This window comes from Cynoglossus semilaevis, chromosome 13 (assembly GCF_000523025.1).
Source record: "Cynoglossus semilaevis isolate Cse_v1.0 chromosome 13, Cse_v1.0, whole genome shotgun sequence".
Lineage (NCBI taxonomy): Eukaryota > Metazoa > Chordata > Actinopteri > Pleuronectiformes > Cynoglossidae > Cynoglossus > Cynoglossus semilaevis.
This window is the reverse complement of record NC_024319.1, coordinates 21,508,655-21,523,911: the sequence shown is the minus strand read 5'-3', so window position 1 is coordinate 21,523,911 and position 15,257 is coordinate 21,508,655. Positions and strand designations below refer to the sequence as shown.

At 40.5% G+C, this 15,257-nt stretch overlaps 1 protein-coding gene across 1 annotated transcript in view; it reads right to left on the bottom strand.

Moving 5' to 3' along the window:
• The window catches only part of thsd7ab (thrombospondin, type I, domain containing 7Ab), a 146,778-nt gene extending 136,030 nt beyond the window's left edge, over positions 1-10,748 (bottom strand). Inside the window, exon 1 of the mRNA XM_025061560.1 lies at positions 9,272-10,748. Coding sequence (XP_024917328.1) covers positions 9,272-9,446 — 175 coding nt within the window. The 5' untranslated portion in view covers positions 9,447-10,748. The remainder of the gene's footprint in view (positions 1-9,271) is intronic.
• Between the last annotated feature and the right edge of the window lie 4,509 nt (positions 10,749-15,257).

Genomic DNA, 15,257 nt, shown 5'->3' with positions numbered 1-15,257 from the left:
GCCGCTAAAATGAGGCGGGAAAATCTCTAAGGGATTTGACTCATTTGGGAATGTGCCAGTCACAAACCTGCAGCCATGACAGCTAGGAGCTGCTCCGTCAGACTACTGTTTGCTTTTGGCTCAGAGTGAGACGTACAGTGAGTGTGGAGATATAATATTAGCGCCTGGGATTCTCAGAATGTAATGTACAGCGGAGACAACGAGCCAGGCCAAAGGGTGTGAAATAAATGAAGTACACAGGCAGAGGATCTCGTTTGTAAAATGAAAATCTAAAGTCATGTCACCTCAGATTCAGATGATCCTAAGTTGGGTTTTTTGTTTGTTTTTTTAAGTGTAACAGGAAACATTTTCAAAACGTTATTGGCAGAAATTGAATCTACTATTAGCCTGTTTTTGCAAAAGTACTAAAAAAGTTCTAATAGAAGTTTAATCAGTGAAAACACTGGGTATTTCCAGTAAAGTTTTTGGAGCTAGAGATGATGTCTGACCCTGCTCTTAGCTAATCCATAAATGCTAACTTGTTGGAGGGCTAATTTAGAATTTGTTGCTTTATTAGCACATTTCCAGTACATTCTTAAACTTCCCTTCCTTGTCACTTTCTGTCCTGACACATAGATATCAGGAACAGATACTGAACACCGACAACTACAGGAGCAGAGAAATTCATCTGATTGGACAGACGGTGTTTTGAATTATAACTGGTCAACATGCCGCTAACGACCTTGGAAAAATAGTTTTAAATCGGTGAGCCGTCACAAACTACCACCTCAATTTCACAGCTGGTCTCTTCAGCAGCTCTGCTGTAATAGCAGGTGATTTGGAGAAAGAGCTGCTGACAAGAAGAAGTGACATCCTTCACTGCTGCCGGACTAACAATGGGCTGTCAGTGCGAGTCGTCCTGTCCCAGAGCACTAAGAGGTGACATCAGCAGATCAGTGTGACAAAAGACACTGTTTTCTTTCTTTCTTTTTTTTTCAGGCTCGGAACTCTGTGTACGAGAAATGACTTTGCGACAGGAGAGTTCACTATTAAGTGAAAATCTCTTTATAGAAATATAACATGGAGACTACAAAACACAACGAGTGAAATGCTAAGTGACCATGAAGGGAATGGGGACAGCAGGGAGCTCCATCACTGGCTTTGGCAATGATGCAACTATCCAGGATCATTTCAGATCTGCGGTGCTTATGATGTAAAGTAAGTCCACAACTTTCTACGTACTGATATCGTAGCTACCAACGAATCCACAATAACACCATTTCCTGACAAGGGCCATTTTTGAAGTCTATGGTGCCACCAATCTGTAGTTTAAACAATCTACAGCAAGGAACCCTATGGGATCAGTACCGGTCCGTAGTTAATTTGGTACCAGGCCACATTGCGACACAGTAAAAAATGTATTATATTTTTACCAATTTACTTCATTTAAAAATAACCCACTTACTATTCACTTTCTTCATTTAAAGATAATCTGCCAATGTTGATAATTCAACCATCGACCAGACCGATCTATGATACAAAAAAAGTTGAGGACCGCTGATCTACAGGATTCTTCCTAATTCCTTATGTACAAAACATGACATAAAGCTCGACTTTGTTTTCCCAGCAATGGATCAATGATTCATTAAAGATTTAAGATTCTTCACTGTCACTCAGCAGTAAGATGATCAACCTATGAAGCTGTAAAATCTTATTGAATATACTATACAAAGGTTCCCTCGGTTTACGACATCCTCGACCGACAGCGCTTCATGGTTACATCGCCATCTCCCATACATCTGTTAAGAAAGTATTAATGGGGATCTATTGGGGAAAATGGGTATGGCAGGGAAAAGCTAGAAGTATAATGATAATACAAACAAATTATATAATTTGGAAAACTTTGGGGGACCGGATAAAAAAGCTGAATGGGCTGCATCCGGCCCCCGGGCCTTAGTTTGCCCATGCTTGTCGCATTGTAGAAATGAGTTCTAACAAACGTCAAGGACCCTCTGTGCTTTATATAATAAATAAATAAACCGTCACAGTGGTTACAAGAGGTGGTGGTTTAATGTATTGCCCAACACCAAACAAACACACGGGTGAAATTATTGGCTGACAATAGAGACTGATTTCAATGGACGCAAAATAATGCAACAAAACAAACCAGCATGGTGGCGTTATTCATTGACAGCATATATTTCCAGTGAACAAGAAACCTTTTAAGCCCTTGTCGTGTCTTGGAGAGACTAAGGAAGCAGTTAATCCTCTATTTGTAACAGGTGGCTAATCGGGAGCTGCTGCCTTTCTTTCTGCTTCCTGAACTTTCTCAGAGCCACGAGCCTGAAAATGCTGTTCGCTGACACGGTCGTTACAGGTGTTGACGGTGATTGTAGCAGCACGAGTGATTGTGTTGATGTCAGAAATGACATGGACACACTCGTCCTGGGCCCATAAGGTTTGACAGGACAATAGCACAGATAGAGGGGGCATGTGATCTGACCCGATGAGGCGAGACAGTGGCTTAAATAAGCTTGTCTTAAGCAGAGGCCTGAGGCGACTGTGTAATCTGAATGAATAAGCTTGTCTTAAGCAGAGGCCTGAAGCGACTGTGTAATCTGAATGATAATAGGTAATCTGGAACACAGCAGAGAATAGAGAGCAGAGTACAGGAAGAAGCGTGAGGTGATCAGTGATGCCAATATTTATCATTATCTCGCTTGCTCTTAATGTAAAAACATTATGAAAATTAAACTGTCCGCTGTGTTCCAACAACTCTTAAGTCTGCATTCAAAATATCGCCCTTCCTCACAGGGCTATGAAACACTCCTCAGAATAAGAACGGACTCCACTACCTCTGTTACAATCATTGGTTGCAGGTTGAAAATACAAGGTAATATAGTGGCACGTGAAAAATGTCATATAATTTATAAAATCAGTTATGATTTTTCGGTGTGTACTTTCATCTCAATTCCAAATTCTCAGTCTATTTATTGTTAATATACAGTCAGTCATATGGTCCAAAGTGTTTGGTTGGTGTCTGCTACACCCAGAAACTCTCATGACCCAGTTTGAGAAACCAGTTGGGTAGAGACTCTTTAATACATCGCAAAGTTAGATCAGAGATCGGAGACTGACGGAGGTTTGTGAGAGAGGCACAAACTCTATAATCAGTTGAGTGTGAAATAGAATAAAACATTTCACCAGAAAGATTTTTTTTTTCTAATAAAACATTTCACCAGAAAGATTTTTCCCCCCAATGCAGCTCATGCTTCAGATTTGACTTTTATGGCGTGCACTGAAAAAGTGTTAATTTTTTGACTAACTGATAAACTTCTGCAAAACTAGGTTAGATTGTGTGTGTGTGTGTGTGTCTGTGTGTAAAAAGTATAAGTCAGAGAAGAAATGAGCTTCCGTTTATCTTCGGCTTGTTGGTGACATTTGACTCAAACCGGTTTAATGAAAAATTAATTTAATTAGCCATGGCTTCAGTTTCTTAGGGTGATTCATTTTCCTCTTGTTTTCTTCAACAAAACACAATAAATCTTGTGTTGAAGTGCTAGAGCGTCTTTAAAGGTAAGGCACGAGGAAATACCAAAACAAGGAGATATGATTTTCTCCAACACACCATCACCTTCTCTGCTGCCAGTAATGGCTTTGTCCTGAGGCAAACATGTGAGCGTTTGACAGCTGAAACCTGGCAACCCTGTCGCTCCGACGACACACTCTAATGAAGCAAACACAGAACTAAGAGGAGGAAGAGACGCCTGCTGTCTGTCTGTCTGTCTGTCTGTCTGTCTGTCTGTGAGTGTGTCTGTGTGCTGCCATGAGTGAAGTCTTCAAGATCTGATTATGCAGATATTAGGATTCCATCTCGATCGATCTTGAGCCTCAGAACAGCAGGAACATGCCAGAAGAAATTTGATTTTTAGAACCAAAAAAAGAAATCGGATTCAAATCAGGTTTGCGCTGGAGTGTCTCATGCTGGACACTCTGGACAATCCAATCACATTTTAACTTGGCTCCTTGGGTTGAGCTCTGCTTCATTGGAACAAATGTCAGATGAGCTCACTCTGTCGTATGGATTTTAAATCTCATAATCTCCGCGCTGAGCTCCCTATAAGTGGTTAATAATTTTATGTCAAGATTGACAGAGGTGAGGAAGAAGCACAACGGGACAAAGAAAAGGCAAGGCAGGTGCGGTAAAAACACGAGGGCGGCCGTGTTCAGAGTCGATGTTCATGTACTGCATGAAAGTGGGGGCCGACTTTACGTGTACACTGGGACTGACTGAGAAAGAGACGGACACTGCAGCCGTATAAACCGACGGCAGCTGTAAACAGGAACATTTACTGCCTGTATTCCTACGTTTTAAAACATATTTTATTGTTGTTTTTCCAACTCTCGGATTCAGATGCTTCAAACTAGGCCTTTACTGTGTCCAATTTCTATAAACAGTCACCGGTTTGGACAAACAACATAAAATGAGGAGTGAATATTTACTGCTGCACTGAGTGTAAAGAGCGCCGGAACATAAAAATGAAAAGAGGAAAAATATAATTGTAAGCGTCAGACAGAGGAATCAGTGAGCGTGAGCTGCTGAGATGAAGCAAAGACAGAGAGAGAGAAAAAAAAAGAACTGTAGAAGGGGACTGTGTGTGAAGGTCAAAGGAGAACTGTGGTGTCTCATTATCGTCACCATCATCACCACCACCGCCGCCATCTCTGTGGTCTTAATGCAGACTTTAAAGAATTTATTTTCTTCCTTTCTACCTACGTTCTTTGCCGTCACCTGCGGAACCAGTCAGAGCCTCGGGTCTCAGCTCTGAACCGCCTGTCCAAACACATCAAATTCAAATAAATAAATGGTAGAGCAAAAATCCACTGCACTAGAAGTAAGAGCTGTTTGACAGTTTCTTTGAATTTCCTAAATGTATTTTGAGAGATACAGGGCAGTTACGTCCAACGTGATTTTACAGAGTCACAACTGTGTTTGTATTTGCTCCTCAATTGTGAACGTTTGCATTTACTTAGGGTCTCTCTTTGTTTCATGCAACATTCTGTGTAATGAAAAAAATCAGACGGTGACATTTTCAGAGGGTCGGACCTGACAGAGGTGACCTTGAAAGCTCTGCAAACGTCCTTGTAAGCCCTCCAGAACTGTATAAAACCCAGTTTTTTCCATTGTTATTAGCACTAATAAGGGAGTTTTTAAGAAGGCCAGAACAGATTTTTTTTCTTTCTGTTATATCTTATGAGAAAAAATGATTTGCGATACGAGCACCTCGAGATACAAGCTCAGTCCTGGAACAGATTATGCTGGTATCTCAAGGTATTACTGTATGTACGTACAAAAGACAATATGGACATAAGTAGTTGTATCCCAAAGCCATCCTTCAGATAATTGAATTATTTAAATCCACTTACAAGTAATATGTTTAAGTTCTGCCAACGACACGGTGGACATTTAAAAAAAAAAAAAAAAAATTAAAACATTTTAATGCATTACTTTCATCTAATTTATATGCAGTGACCTTGACTGGGTTTTCCCCACTCTATAAAAGACTTTCCTCACTTCAGGACTTGATTATATTATACAAGGTAATAAAACTCTCAGTTAGATCCTCAGGATTGTTAATCTAATAAACTAATGAGTCTTGAGGATTCTCAACGATAGCTCACCTTTAATTCAAGGTTGATTCAGCTTCAGCCATCGGTATTTGTTGAGAAAAGGTTCAAATATGTTTATATAAATAGGATTTTGAAATTCTAAAAGGAGGCAGCCCTGGACGAATGGGAAAGTTAATGGATATCGTAAAAGTTTGCTCCAAAAAGCGAGTCATAAAACAGTCAGTATTATTTTGCCAATGGGCGAATTTAGCTTGATAAGCCTAAAACATACATACAAACAAACATACCGAATTTAGCTTGATAAGCCTAAAACATGTAAAAACAAACCCAGGACATCCATCCATTTTCACCCGCTTATCCGTTACCGGGTCGCAGGGGTAGCAGTCTCCACAGCCGACACTCAAATCACATTGCACCGTACTTGTTCATCGTGAACCTTCCTGCAGGTGGTGAGTCCACTGGAAGGCACCAACCGCCCTAACTGGGATTCGAACTTGCACAGGAGGTGAACCCTGGGTTCCACACCAATTGCCTCTGGGCCAAAGCGAATCCCAGGACATTTGTAAGCATAATTAAGAATCAGAACAACAGAAATTATTTATGTAAGAAAAATTGCCCAGAGACAGGTAGCTGCTAGGCCAAGAATTTCTAAAATATAAAAGTATTATTTTTTTAAAAATATGCTGTGCTTGAAATGAGTCGAATCAAAGCTGAATGCTTCAAATTACAAATAGTGTTGAAAATATAATCCTGAAAAGTGCTTACATTTGACTTGTGAAAAACCTACTTATGGGGATTTAGTTTAACTAACTCCCGGTAAAACTTTCTATCCACCCACTCACTCCACCTGTCCTGCCCCACCTTTACCCAGCTCTACTTCTCTGGGCTGACATCTCGGTATGTGTGAAGTGTCTCCTGTGGTTCTGCATCTTTAAAGAGGATGTAGCAGCGTAAGGAGATTAAAGGAGCACGGATTTAAAAGCCCAGGAAAGACAGCAGAGGGGAGAGCAGCAGCAGAGACAGGACTGCAGGAGGAACAGAGAAGAACGAGCTTAACCTACATCTGCCCTACTGTAGGTCAGAGTGATTACGCCTCTCTCCCACGCTACACCACCTTTCTCCCACACTCTACGTGTACATGCTTCCTCCTCTGGAAAGCTCTAGGCTCTGAGCTTTGAAATGTAATCCAGTGTCAGGAGTTTGTTCACTTCTTCCCAAATAAAACGCAGCTCATTGATTTCAGCCCTGGAGTCTTCCCATCCTTTTTTTTTTTTTTTTTTTAATATCTGTGCTTCTCTGCTTTGACAAATGCCTGAAGAACAGATTTAAAATCACACAAGGCAATTTAAGGCCTTTGAATCCAGGTGCTTTTCATCAAAATGTGATTATGTTTGCAGAACATTTCGCACACTTTTCCCATTCCCCGACCCATTATTCCGAACATGATGATGCTAATGCACGTTCGCCGTGGAGGAAGGGAGGGAATATTCTCGTGGCAAGCATCGCTCTAATGTTTTGCATATTGATGAGTGGAGCTGAAACCATCCTCCCTCTCCCTCCCTCCCTCCCTCCCTCCCTCTGTGGGGAGAACTGTGGGGAATCGTGCCTGCGTTGCTTTCTGTGAAAATGTGAGGCATCTGTTTTGGAAGGTGAGACAGTTCAGCGGCGCTTTTTAGTTGAAATGAGGCAGAAAGAGACAAGAGGCTCCAACTGAGGCGGTGAGTGGTGGCTCTGAAAGTGGAAAGGAGGAGAACTGGAGGAGAAAGAGAGTTTTGAAGCCATGGCGAGGAGCACGGTGCGGGTGGAGCTGATGACAGTGACATTAGAGATGGTCCCTGACAGTTTGAAACAGGAGCTTCTTTTGTGAAATATGATTTGAGAGGCAAGTCAGCTCAGTTACAGGGGAATATAATAAAATAAACAACTTAATATGTAGAATGCAATGAATTGCAATAAGAAATAAATCTTAGTATAAAACTAAAAAAAAAAGGTTTCTAACATGGGTGATTACAACAGTTTGGTGGACCAGAGTAAACTGATCCAGTACGTGGCAGTACTGCAAGTCAGAGATTCCACTAGAACCTTAAGAATTAGTGAGATTGAAAGTGAAAAGATTAAGAAAAAAATTTAAAACACTTAAAAATACATGATAGCACAATATGGTTGGAGGTGTACGGCACCATATAAAAGTAAAGCTCAGTGCTATGTCTCTTTCTGTGGGGTGCATTTCTACAAATCTGCCAGTAGCTGGACTGAAAACTACTAAAGCCATGAACTTATACACTGTACCAAAAAAAAAAAAAAAAAGAAAAATAATATGTACTACATCCAACACTGATTTTGTGTCCATACACCATTCAACTAAGGCTACTCTTCCCCCAGCGCACTATTGTGAAGTGGCATCTATCAATCACCTGACTGCGGTGACATGCACACACACACACACACACACACACACAGACACTCATACACACAGAGTGCAGCCGCAGCAACATTTCAATAATGGCAGCATCACCTGAGACTCGGGCAGATGAAAGAAATCAATGCAGGACCCGTCAGCGTTTGTCCACAGTGTCACATGATATTCAGAGTCAGGAAACATCTTCAAGTGGCTGCACGTCTGTGTGTTTTCCCACTTCGAGGCGGTTTTCCACATGAACTACATTCTTCACATCTCATGACTGATATTAGCCGTGGAACCAGGTAAATGGAACTAGGGACAGTACCAGGAGGCCTGTGAGATTTCACTGACAGACTTGATTAGACGAGAATCAAATCGACGTCGTCTTCGACAAAATTTTCAGCAAAATAGTCAATTTTCCAGAGACGGGACAATTAGAGAGTTGACTTTTGGAGATGAACGATGGACTTTGATAAAAGAAAAGCTCTTAAGAAGTGGACGAATAAAGATTGTTTTGCAGTTAAACAAGAACCACGTAGTTCCTCGAAAATTGTTACTATGCTAAATAGCCCTGATGCTTTTTAGCTATTATATAATTCAAACTTTCTTGAGGAATGTTTCCATTTCAGATTTAAGTCACAACTGAAGACAATCAACAACAATAAGTTAGTTCCTCCAACTACGGTTTATGGCGCTAAAGTTTTCGGTACTTTCGACCTTTAGCGGTAAAAACGTCCAAAAAAAAAAAAAAAAAAAAAATCTAAAACAAATGCATGACCCAAGCAGTTTCCTTAGTGGTTGAGATCCTCGACTGGATCAGGGAGATGATGTAGTAGTATCTGAGGAACGGATGTAATTCCAACCACCAACATGCCAGGCTACAATGACGCATCATTAAACCAACGTTTGTTCAATTCAAAACTTAATAAAGGAAAGTGTTGAATCAGGTTTAGAAGGTTCAAGGTTTGACATTTGTCTTGTTGAACCAAACCACTAATAGAAAAGATTCAAGAGACTCAAAGTGATCAGATGCAACAATATACAGATCTAATAATTTCACATTTTTATGATTTTTCTAAGTGCCAAAAATATCCTCCACAAGTTCCACCAACTGTGAATGAAACCATAATTCTGTGTGTGACACACCACACCACAGCAATTCATCGTCAGCAGCAGCAGCAGCAGCACAAACGCACCGTCCTCCTTCATGACAGAAGGGTTTAAATCTGATCTATAATTAGCTCTAATTCAGCTCTGTACCTGTTTCCCAGAAGTAGACTGACAGCCCATCGTCCGTCTGAGCTCCAGCCGTCCAGAAACCACAGACGAACAGCAGCAGCAGCAGAGTCCCTAAAAGATACCTGGCCCCCTCTGTCCTTTTCCTGAGGGTCACTGCTGCTACTGCCCCTGCTGAGCCCCTCCAATCTGGCCCCATGGTACAGGGATTCCAAAAAAGTAAATCCACCCAGTTCAAGAAGTCAAGAAATGATGAAAAATGAGGAGAGTCCAAAAACAAAATAGTCCAACAAGAAGTACAAAATAATGTTTTTGTGTTTTGGGGGAAGGTCGGTCCAGCAGGAGGAGATGATCCACGAGTTCAGCACCAGTCTTTGGTTTCAAGTGAAGGTCAGAAAAAAAAAAGTTGTTTTCTTTCCTTTTCTTGGATTTAATTTCTCTCTCCTTCCCTGGCAGGATGGTCCAGGATGGTGGCACCGCTCGCTCCCTCAGTCAGTCACTTACTCAGTGTGAGAGTTACTGAGTCCATCAGTCAGTCACAGTTGGAGGCTGAGGTACCGATGGATGATGGTACAGTCGTCCTCCTCCATCGCTGCTGCCTCCGTCCTCTGGCTGTGGAGCAGTGACAGTGGGCGAGTGTCTGCAGTGTTGTTTCGCCTCCCTCCCTCCCTCCCTCCCTCCCTCTCCGTCCCTCTCTCTCTCTCTCTCTCTCCGTCTTACTCCCTCCCTCCTGCTCCTATTTGCTCACTCCCTCAGTGCCACTCTGCTCCTGCTCTTTCCTGAATCACTCATGTTATTTTTCATTCATTCCCTCAAATCTCTATTTCTGTTCTTTTTTTTTTTTTAATCTTTCTTTCCACAAATTCTGCATCACTAACAAGCTCACTGCCTACTTTTTTTTTAACCCCTCTCTCTCTCTTCTAGGACACATACATAAGGAGGAGTGGTGCTCCCCTTCTCCCTTGTCCTCATGCTGGGAGGATGACTGGAGACCAGCAGCAGCTCCAGTGTTCACGATGGTCTGGTCTTCTGAGGAGCTCCCCTAAGCACTTGCTGCCGCCCGGGGTCTCGGAGCAGCGGAGAGATGAAGAAGAAGCTTAATGCAGACGAATGAAGGGGAGGAGGAGGAGGAGCAACACAGTAGAGCAAAGAGAGAACGGGGCTGTTTATACAGTATGATGGCGAAAGAATTGAGTGTGAAAGTGAAACGATACAACAGTAGCTGTGCTAATTACAGCAAGAAACAAAAAAATAATATATATATAGAAAAAATATAGAAAGCCAAGGATATGGTTTCTTTTCTTATCCTCGTAGAATTGTTTTTTCTTTGAGTCATTCCAGTGGTCCCATTTCTCACTTATAGCCCAGTTCTTTAGTCTTGAGTTCTACATCTAACAGTAATTCGTCATTTCAATTTTGTTTTCAAAAACTTAAGTCAACTTTCTCTTTTTTCCCCTCCCCTGTATTCCACTCTTTCTTCCTTAAAGCTTTCTCAGTTTCCTTTTTTTTCTCATGTTTACTCTCAGATCCATCTTTAGATGTTCTATAAGTTCCTCCAATGTTAAATCCGCAAAAAAATGTTGTGTACGGCAGTACAGGCAGGACTCAGGAGACGTGGATCAGGTGCAGAACTTGATTAAATCTGTCCAAACTTAAATCATGCGGACGGTCCAACGGGAAAATGAGGCTCAACTCAGGGAACCAGACGGGAACAGAGATGATGGGAAAACAAACAAGGAAACACGAAACACGAGGAGCACCAGGAAATTCAAGAACGTCAGGAACCGTAATCACACAAGAACGTCAACGACCCAACAAACGCAGGGAGGTATATGTATATATGCACAGAGGTACCAGGTGAGACGAGTGAGACTCATGAACAGAGAATCACAGGTGAGCGTAAAGACACAAATTACTCCAGAAGCACGACAGAAGACAGAAATGACAAATACGTCCATCCATCGTATGGACGAATCCATCCATTTTCATCCGCTTATCCTGGGTCTCAGGGGCAGTTGTCACCACCCAAATCACACTGCACCATACCAATCCCCCCAAACCTTCCTGCAGGTGCTGAGTCCACTGGAAGGTACCAACCGCCCTAACCGGGATTTGACCTTGTCCAGGAGGTGAACCCTGGGGTTCCACACCAATGACAGAGACGTTAACTCTGGGCCAAAACGCCACTGACAAATAAGTCCTTTATCCAAATATGTTTTAACATGAAACTTTCACCACATACACAAGAGAACCTCTGTCTTCGACAGTAACAACACTTGGTTTTGAAGTCCAAGGTTTCTTGGTCATTTCAGGTACTTCTAACTCATGGTTACTGCTGGCTTTACAATGGGCCACTTTTAAATCATTTCTCGGAAGCCTTTGAACCCCCCAATAAAGCGTCTGACAGCAGGAAACAGCCTGACAGGTCGTGGCCACTTCACTAATGGCTTCCCTAATAAAAGGATACAACTGTTCAGGTCCACTTTTATATGAAGAGTACAATAGATGAGGGTTTTTTTTCTGGACACAAGAAAAGCATTTTCAAATCGAACCTGTACAATGTATTGCTATGGAAATCAATCAAGTCTAAAAAGAAACGTATTTTTATCCAGCATTGTCGAAGTCATTAGGTTTAAATGCATTTTTGGTTAAATTCTCTAATTCTTTATATTTCCTTTACTCAATAAATTAAGCGAATCTTACTGATTCGATCAGCAGCTGGCGCGCAGTCAGAATAAAAACACTTATTTTTAACTGTAGCTGCTTGAGCGCAGGTCGCTGCACACTTTACTTAATTTGAGGCCGTTTAACTATGAAACAAAGCTAAATATTTCTAAGACAGAAATGTCTATGGGGAAACTTTTTCGAGTGGCCTGAATTCTGGAGTGCCTGCTGGCAGCCTTGATTTCAGAGTCTGTCTCAGGCTACTTCAGCACTCACTGTCTGCTCTGTCACATTTAGAGCCTAAGATGATTACTCACAACCTTGTGTCCCCAGCCTGACTATGACAATAAATTATCCAACTTTAAGGAGGTAGTTCAGCCTTTGCAATATAAGCTTTAATATCTTTAGATCAGGGGAATCTTTGGACTAATCATTTAGAAAATGACTGATTTCAGCCAAGAAGCTACAGTCCAACTCTGCCTCGTGTGGTCAATTTGACTAAAATTGAACTTGATTGCGTGGTTAATTAATAAGCGTGCTAATGTTAGGCCAGTGCATTCACTGTCTGTTGTTCTCCTTTTGCATTAAAGTTTTTACGGTTAATTTAGCTATTCCTAGGTTTATATTACCACTGGTATGTAGATTATGTAGAGTCTTGTTGATGCCTCCTAGTGGCCACAAGCTATAAATACCAGTAAACTATACAGTGCTTGTTACTACATGACTCCAGGCTAGTGAGTGCACTGTCATCTTCTTTTTTTTTTCTTTTGTACAGTATATAAAGTAATATTATTGGGCTGATGCTTAATTTTCCAGACATTCTTGCACAAAAATGCTATGACTTATACAATCAACATTTGGATCAACGTCAAATCGAATTGATATGGAATTAAATTGTGACGTAAGAATTGAAATCGAATAGTTTCAGCCCTAATCTACATTATAAAAAAAGAAAAAAAAAACCAACAAGAACTGTGGGGGCGGGTTGTCCTATTTATGCTATTGTTACCTTAAAATCCAAGTTCCATTTCAATCTCTGAAATATTTTCATTATATATATATACCTTATATATATCTTCTATATATCTAACTAGCTCTCTGAAATATTTTCATTATATATATACCTTATATATATCTAACTAGTGAGGAATCCTTCTGTAGAAGGTGAACTTTTTCTGCTCACACAAATTCCACCAGAATTGAGTCCTGTGTTAATTAAGGTTCTTTTCTTCTGCCAAGGTCAGCACTCAAGTTTCACTGATTGTTCTCTTTACGTCACTCTCTGCGCAAAAACTTCTGGATTTTTTCATCTTTTCATCTGTCAGAATTGTCTTTCGTAGCAGGATCAATCAGTCGGAGGCAAATTTTATTTTACATATCCTGTCTTCACTTGATTTTTATAGCAGCAAATTACAAGTTCTGTACAAAAACCTTTTTTTGTTTAGGCATATTATTATTTTTAAGGGTTCGTATAAGCTGAAATAACCCCTGTGCAGTGGACCAGAAACGTCAGTAACATTATTTCTGTAAAAGCAATTAAATTATATATAATTTTTAATTATTTCTGTTCTGATCCCAAGACATCTGCATTTCCACAAATACTCTGTAAAAGATCAACTGCAACATCAAGCCTGAAGTCGGGTTTTTTAATTAGTTATTTAACCATAAAACTGTATAAAATATATTTAAATTTAAATTAAGTTTTTAAAGTTAATTGAATTGCAGCATGTTCTCTGACAACTCAGGAAGATTTGCCGCGTGAGTCATCACCTCTGTCCTCTCTCTTGGTTCAACCTCTCAGAGAAGGACCTTTCTTTTACACATTTATACTCAAAAGACTGGAAACACTGAAAAGCTAAGTAAACATCGTTCTTGTTCCTGCTTGAGTTCAGGTCAAGTCTGCTTTATTCCTCAGCTTCTGTCACAAATGTGTCTTTTGGTACGTGGGGAACTAAGAATTCAAAGCTTACGAAAGGAAGTCGAATAAAATTCTCACTGTGATGATAAGCGAGTGTTGAAACCAGCCCATAATAAAGACTGACAACTAATTTTATGGAATTTTTTTTTCATTTGTCAAGGTAACCTTTCATCCCATTGTCAGGCAGATAATGGTCTGACACTTTCTTCCAATCTCCGTTATTGCCTCCATCGTACTGATGCCGAGGCATGATTGTGTTTGGATACAGATCAGATAGAGACAGCTGTTGTCACACTGTTCCTTCTCCATCTTTAAACTCCGCATGCTTCCTCTTTGTGAGGGATGATGGGGAGGGTCAGTGTGTGTGTGTGTGTGTCTGCGTGGAGACTGGAGCTGCTCCTTTCACCATTTTACAAATTCGATTTTTCTTTTTGGAAGGAAGTTGTTGAGGCAGTGATGAGATAATGGACAGAGCTGCTGGTGGTGGAGTTGACTCATTTGTCATCTGCTGATAAAGATCACTCAGTCGTTAGGTGGCGGCTGGTGATGACTTTTCAGTCCTGACAGTTCCGCCCACCTCGGTGCTCATCTGTCTGACTGAATCCAGGACACAGCCAACAGTTGACATTTAACAGCACAGACAGTGACGTCAGACTCCAGATCATCAGCTGGGAATTTATTAAAACATGACAGCTCCAGATCATCAGCTGGGAATTTATTACCATTGACAAACAGTCATGACGATAAAAGTTGAGAACCCTAAAATTTTCTATAAATGTGTTATCAATGATAAAAAAAAAGTAATTCCATATTATTATAGTAAAACAGAGTTTAGATCTGTGGTTCAATTGTGCAATACAACTGTAAATTAAGTTATTAAATTATCACTAATTAGAATAATCAGCTGATGCCAAAAAGTACAACGGAGTAGCACTACAAACACACACACTCAGAGGAAAAGAGAGCATCACAGATATAGAGAGAGAGTCCAAAAATCTAATAGCTGTATTTTAAGTGTTTTTTTTTTAGCCCTATTGACGTACATCCTTTGTTTTGCCAATGCATTAAAAAAAAAAGCAGATATCACTGTAAGCCCCAGTACCACTAGAGGTACGGCTACCATAGTTTAAGAACCACACATTTTTATGATATGGTAAGAGAAACGCATATTAAGATAAATGTGTATTTTTCAAAAACTGAAATATATATATAGTTCTACAGTATATATGTGCTAAGAACCAGGACCTACAGTACATGAAAGTATAACAAACATTATTTCCTCAATATAATTTAAAAAAAAATTAAAAGTACTAAAATAGCATCAACAAAATTCCTAACATACAGCAACGCCAGGAACAGTTTGGGAAAGTAAACCGAACTACAGTGGTCCCTCGTTTATCGCGGGGGATAGGCTTCAAGGCCTGGCGC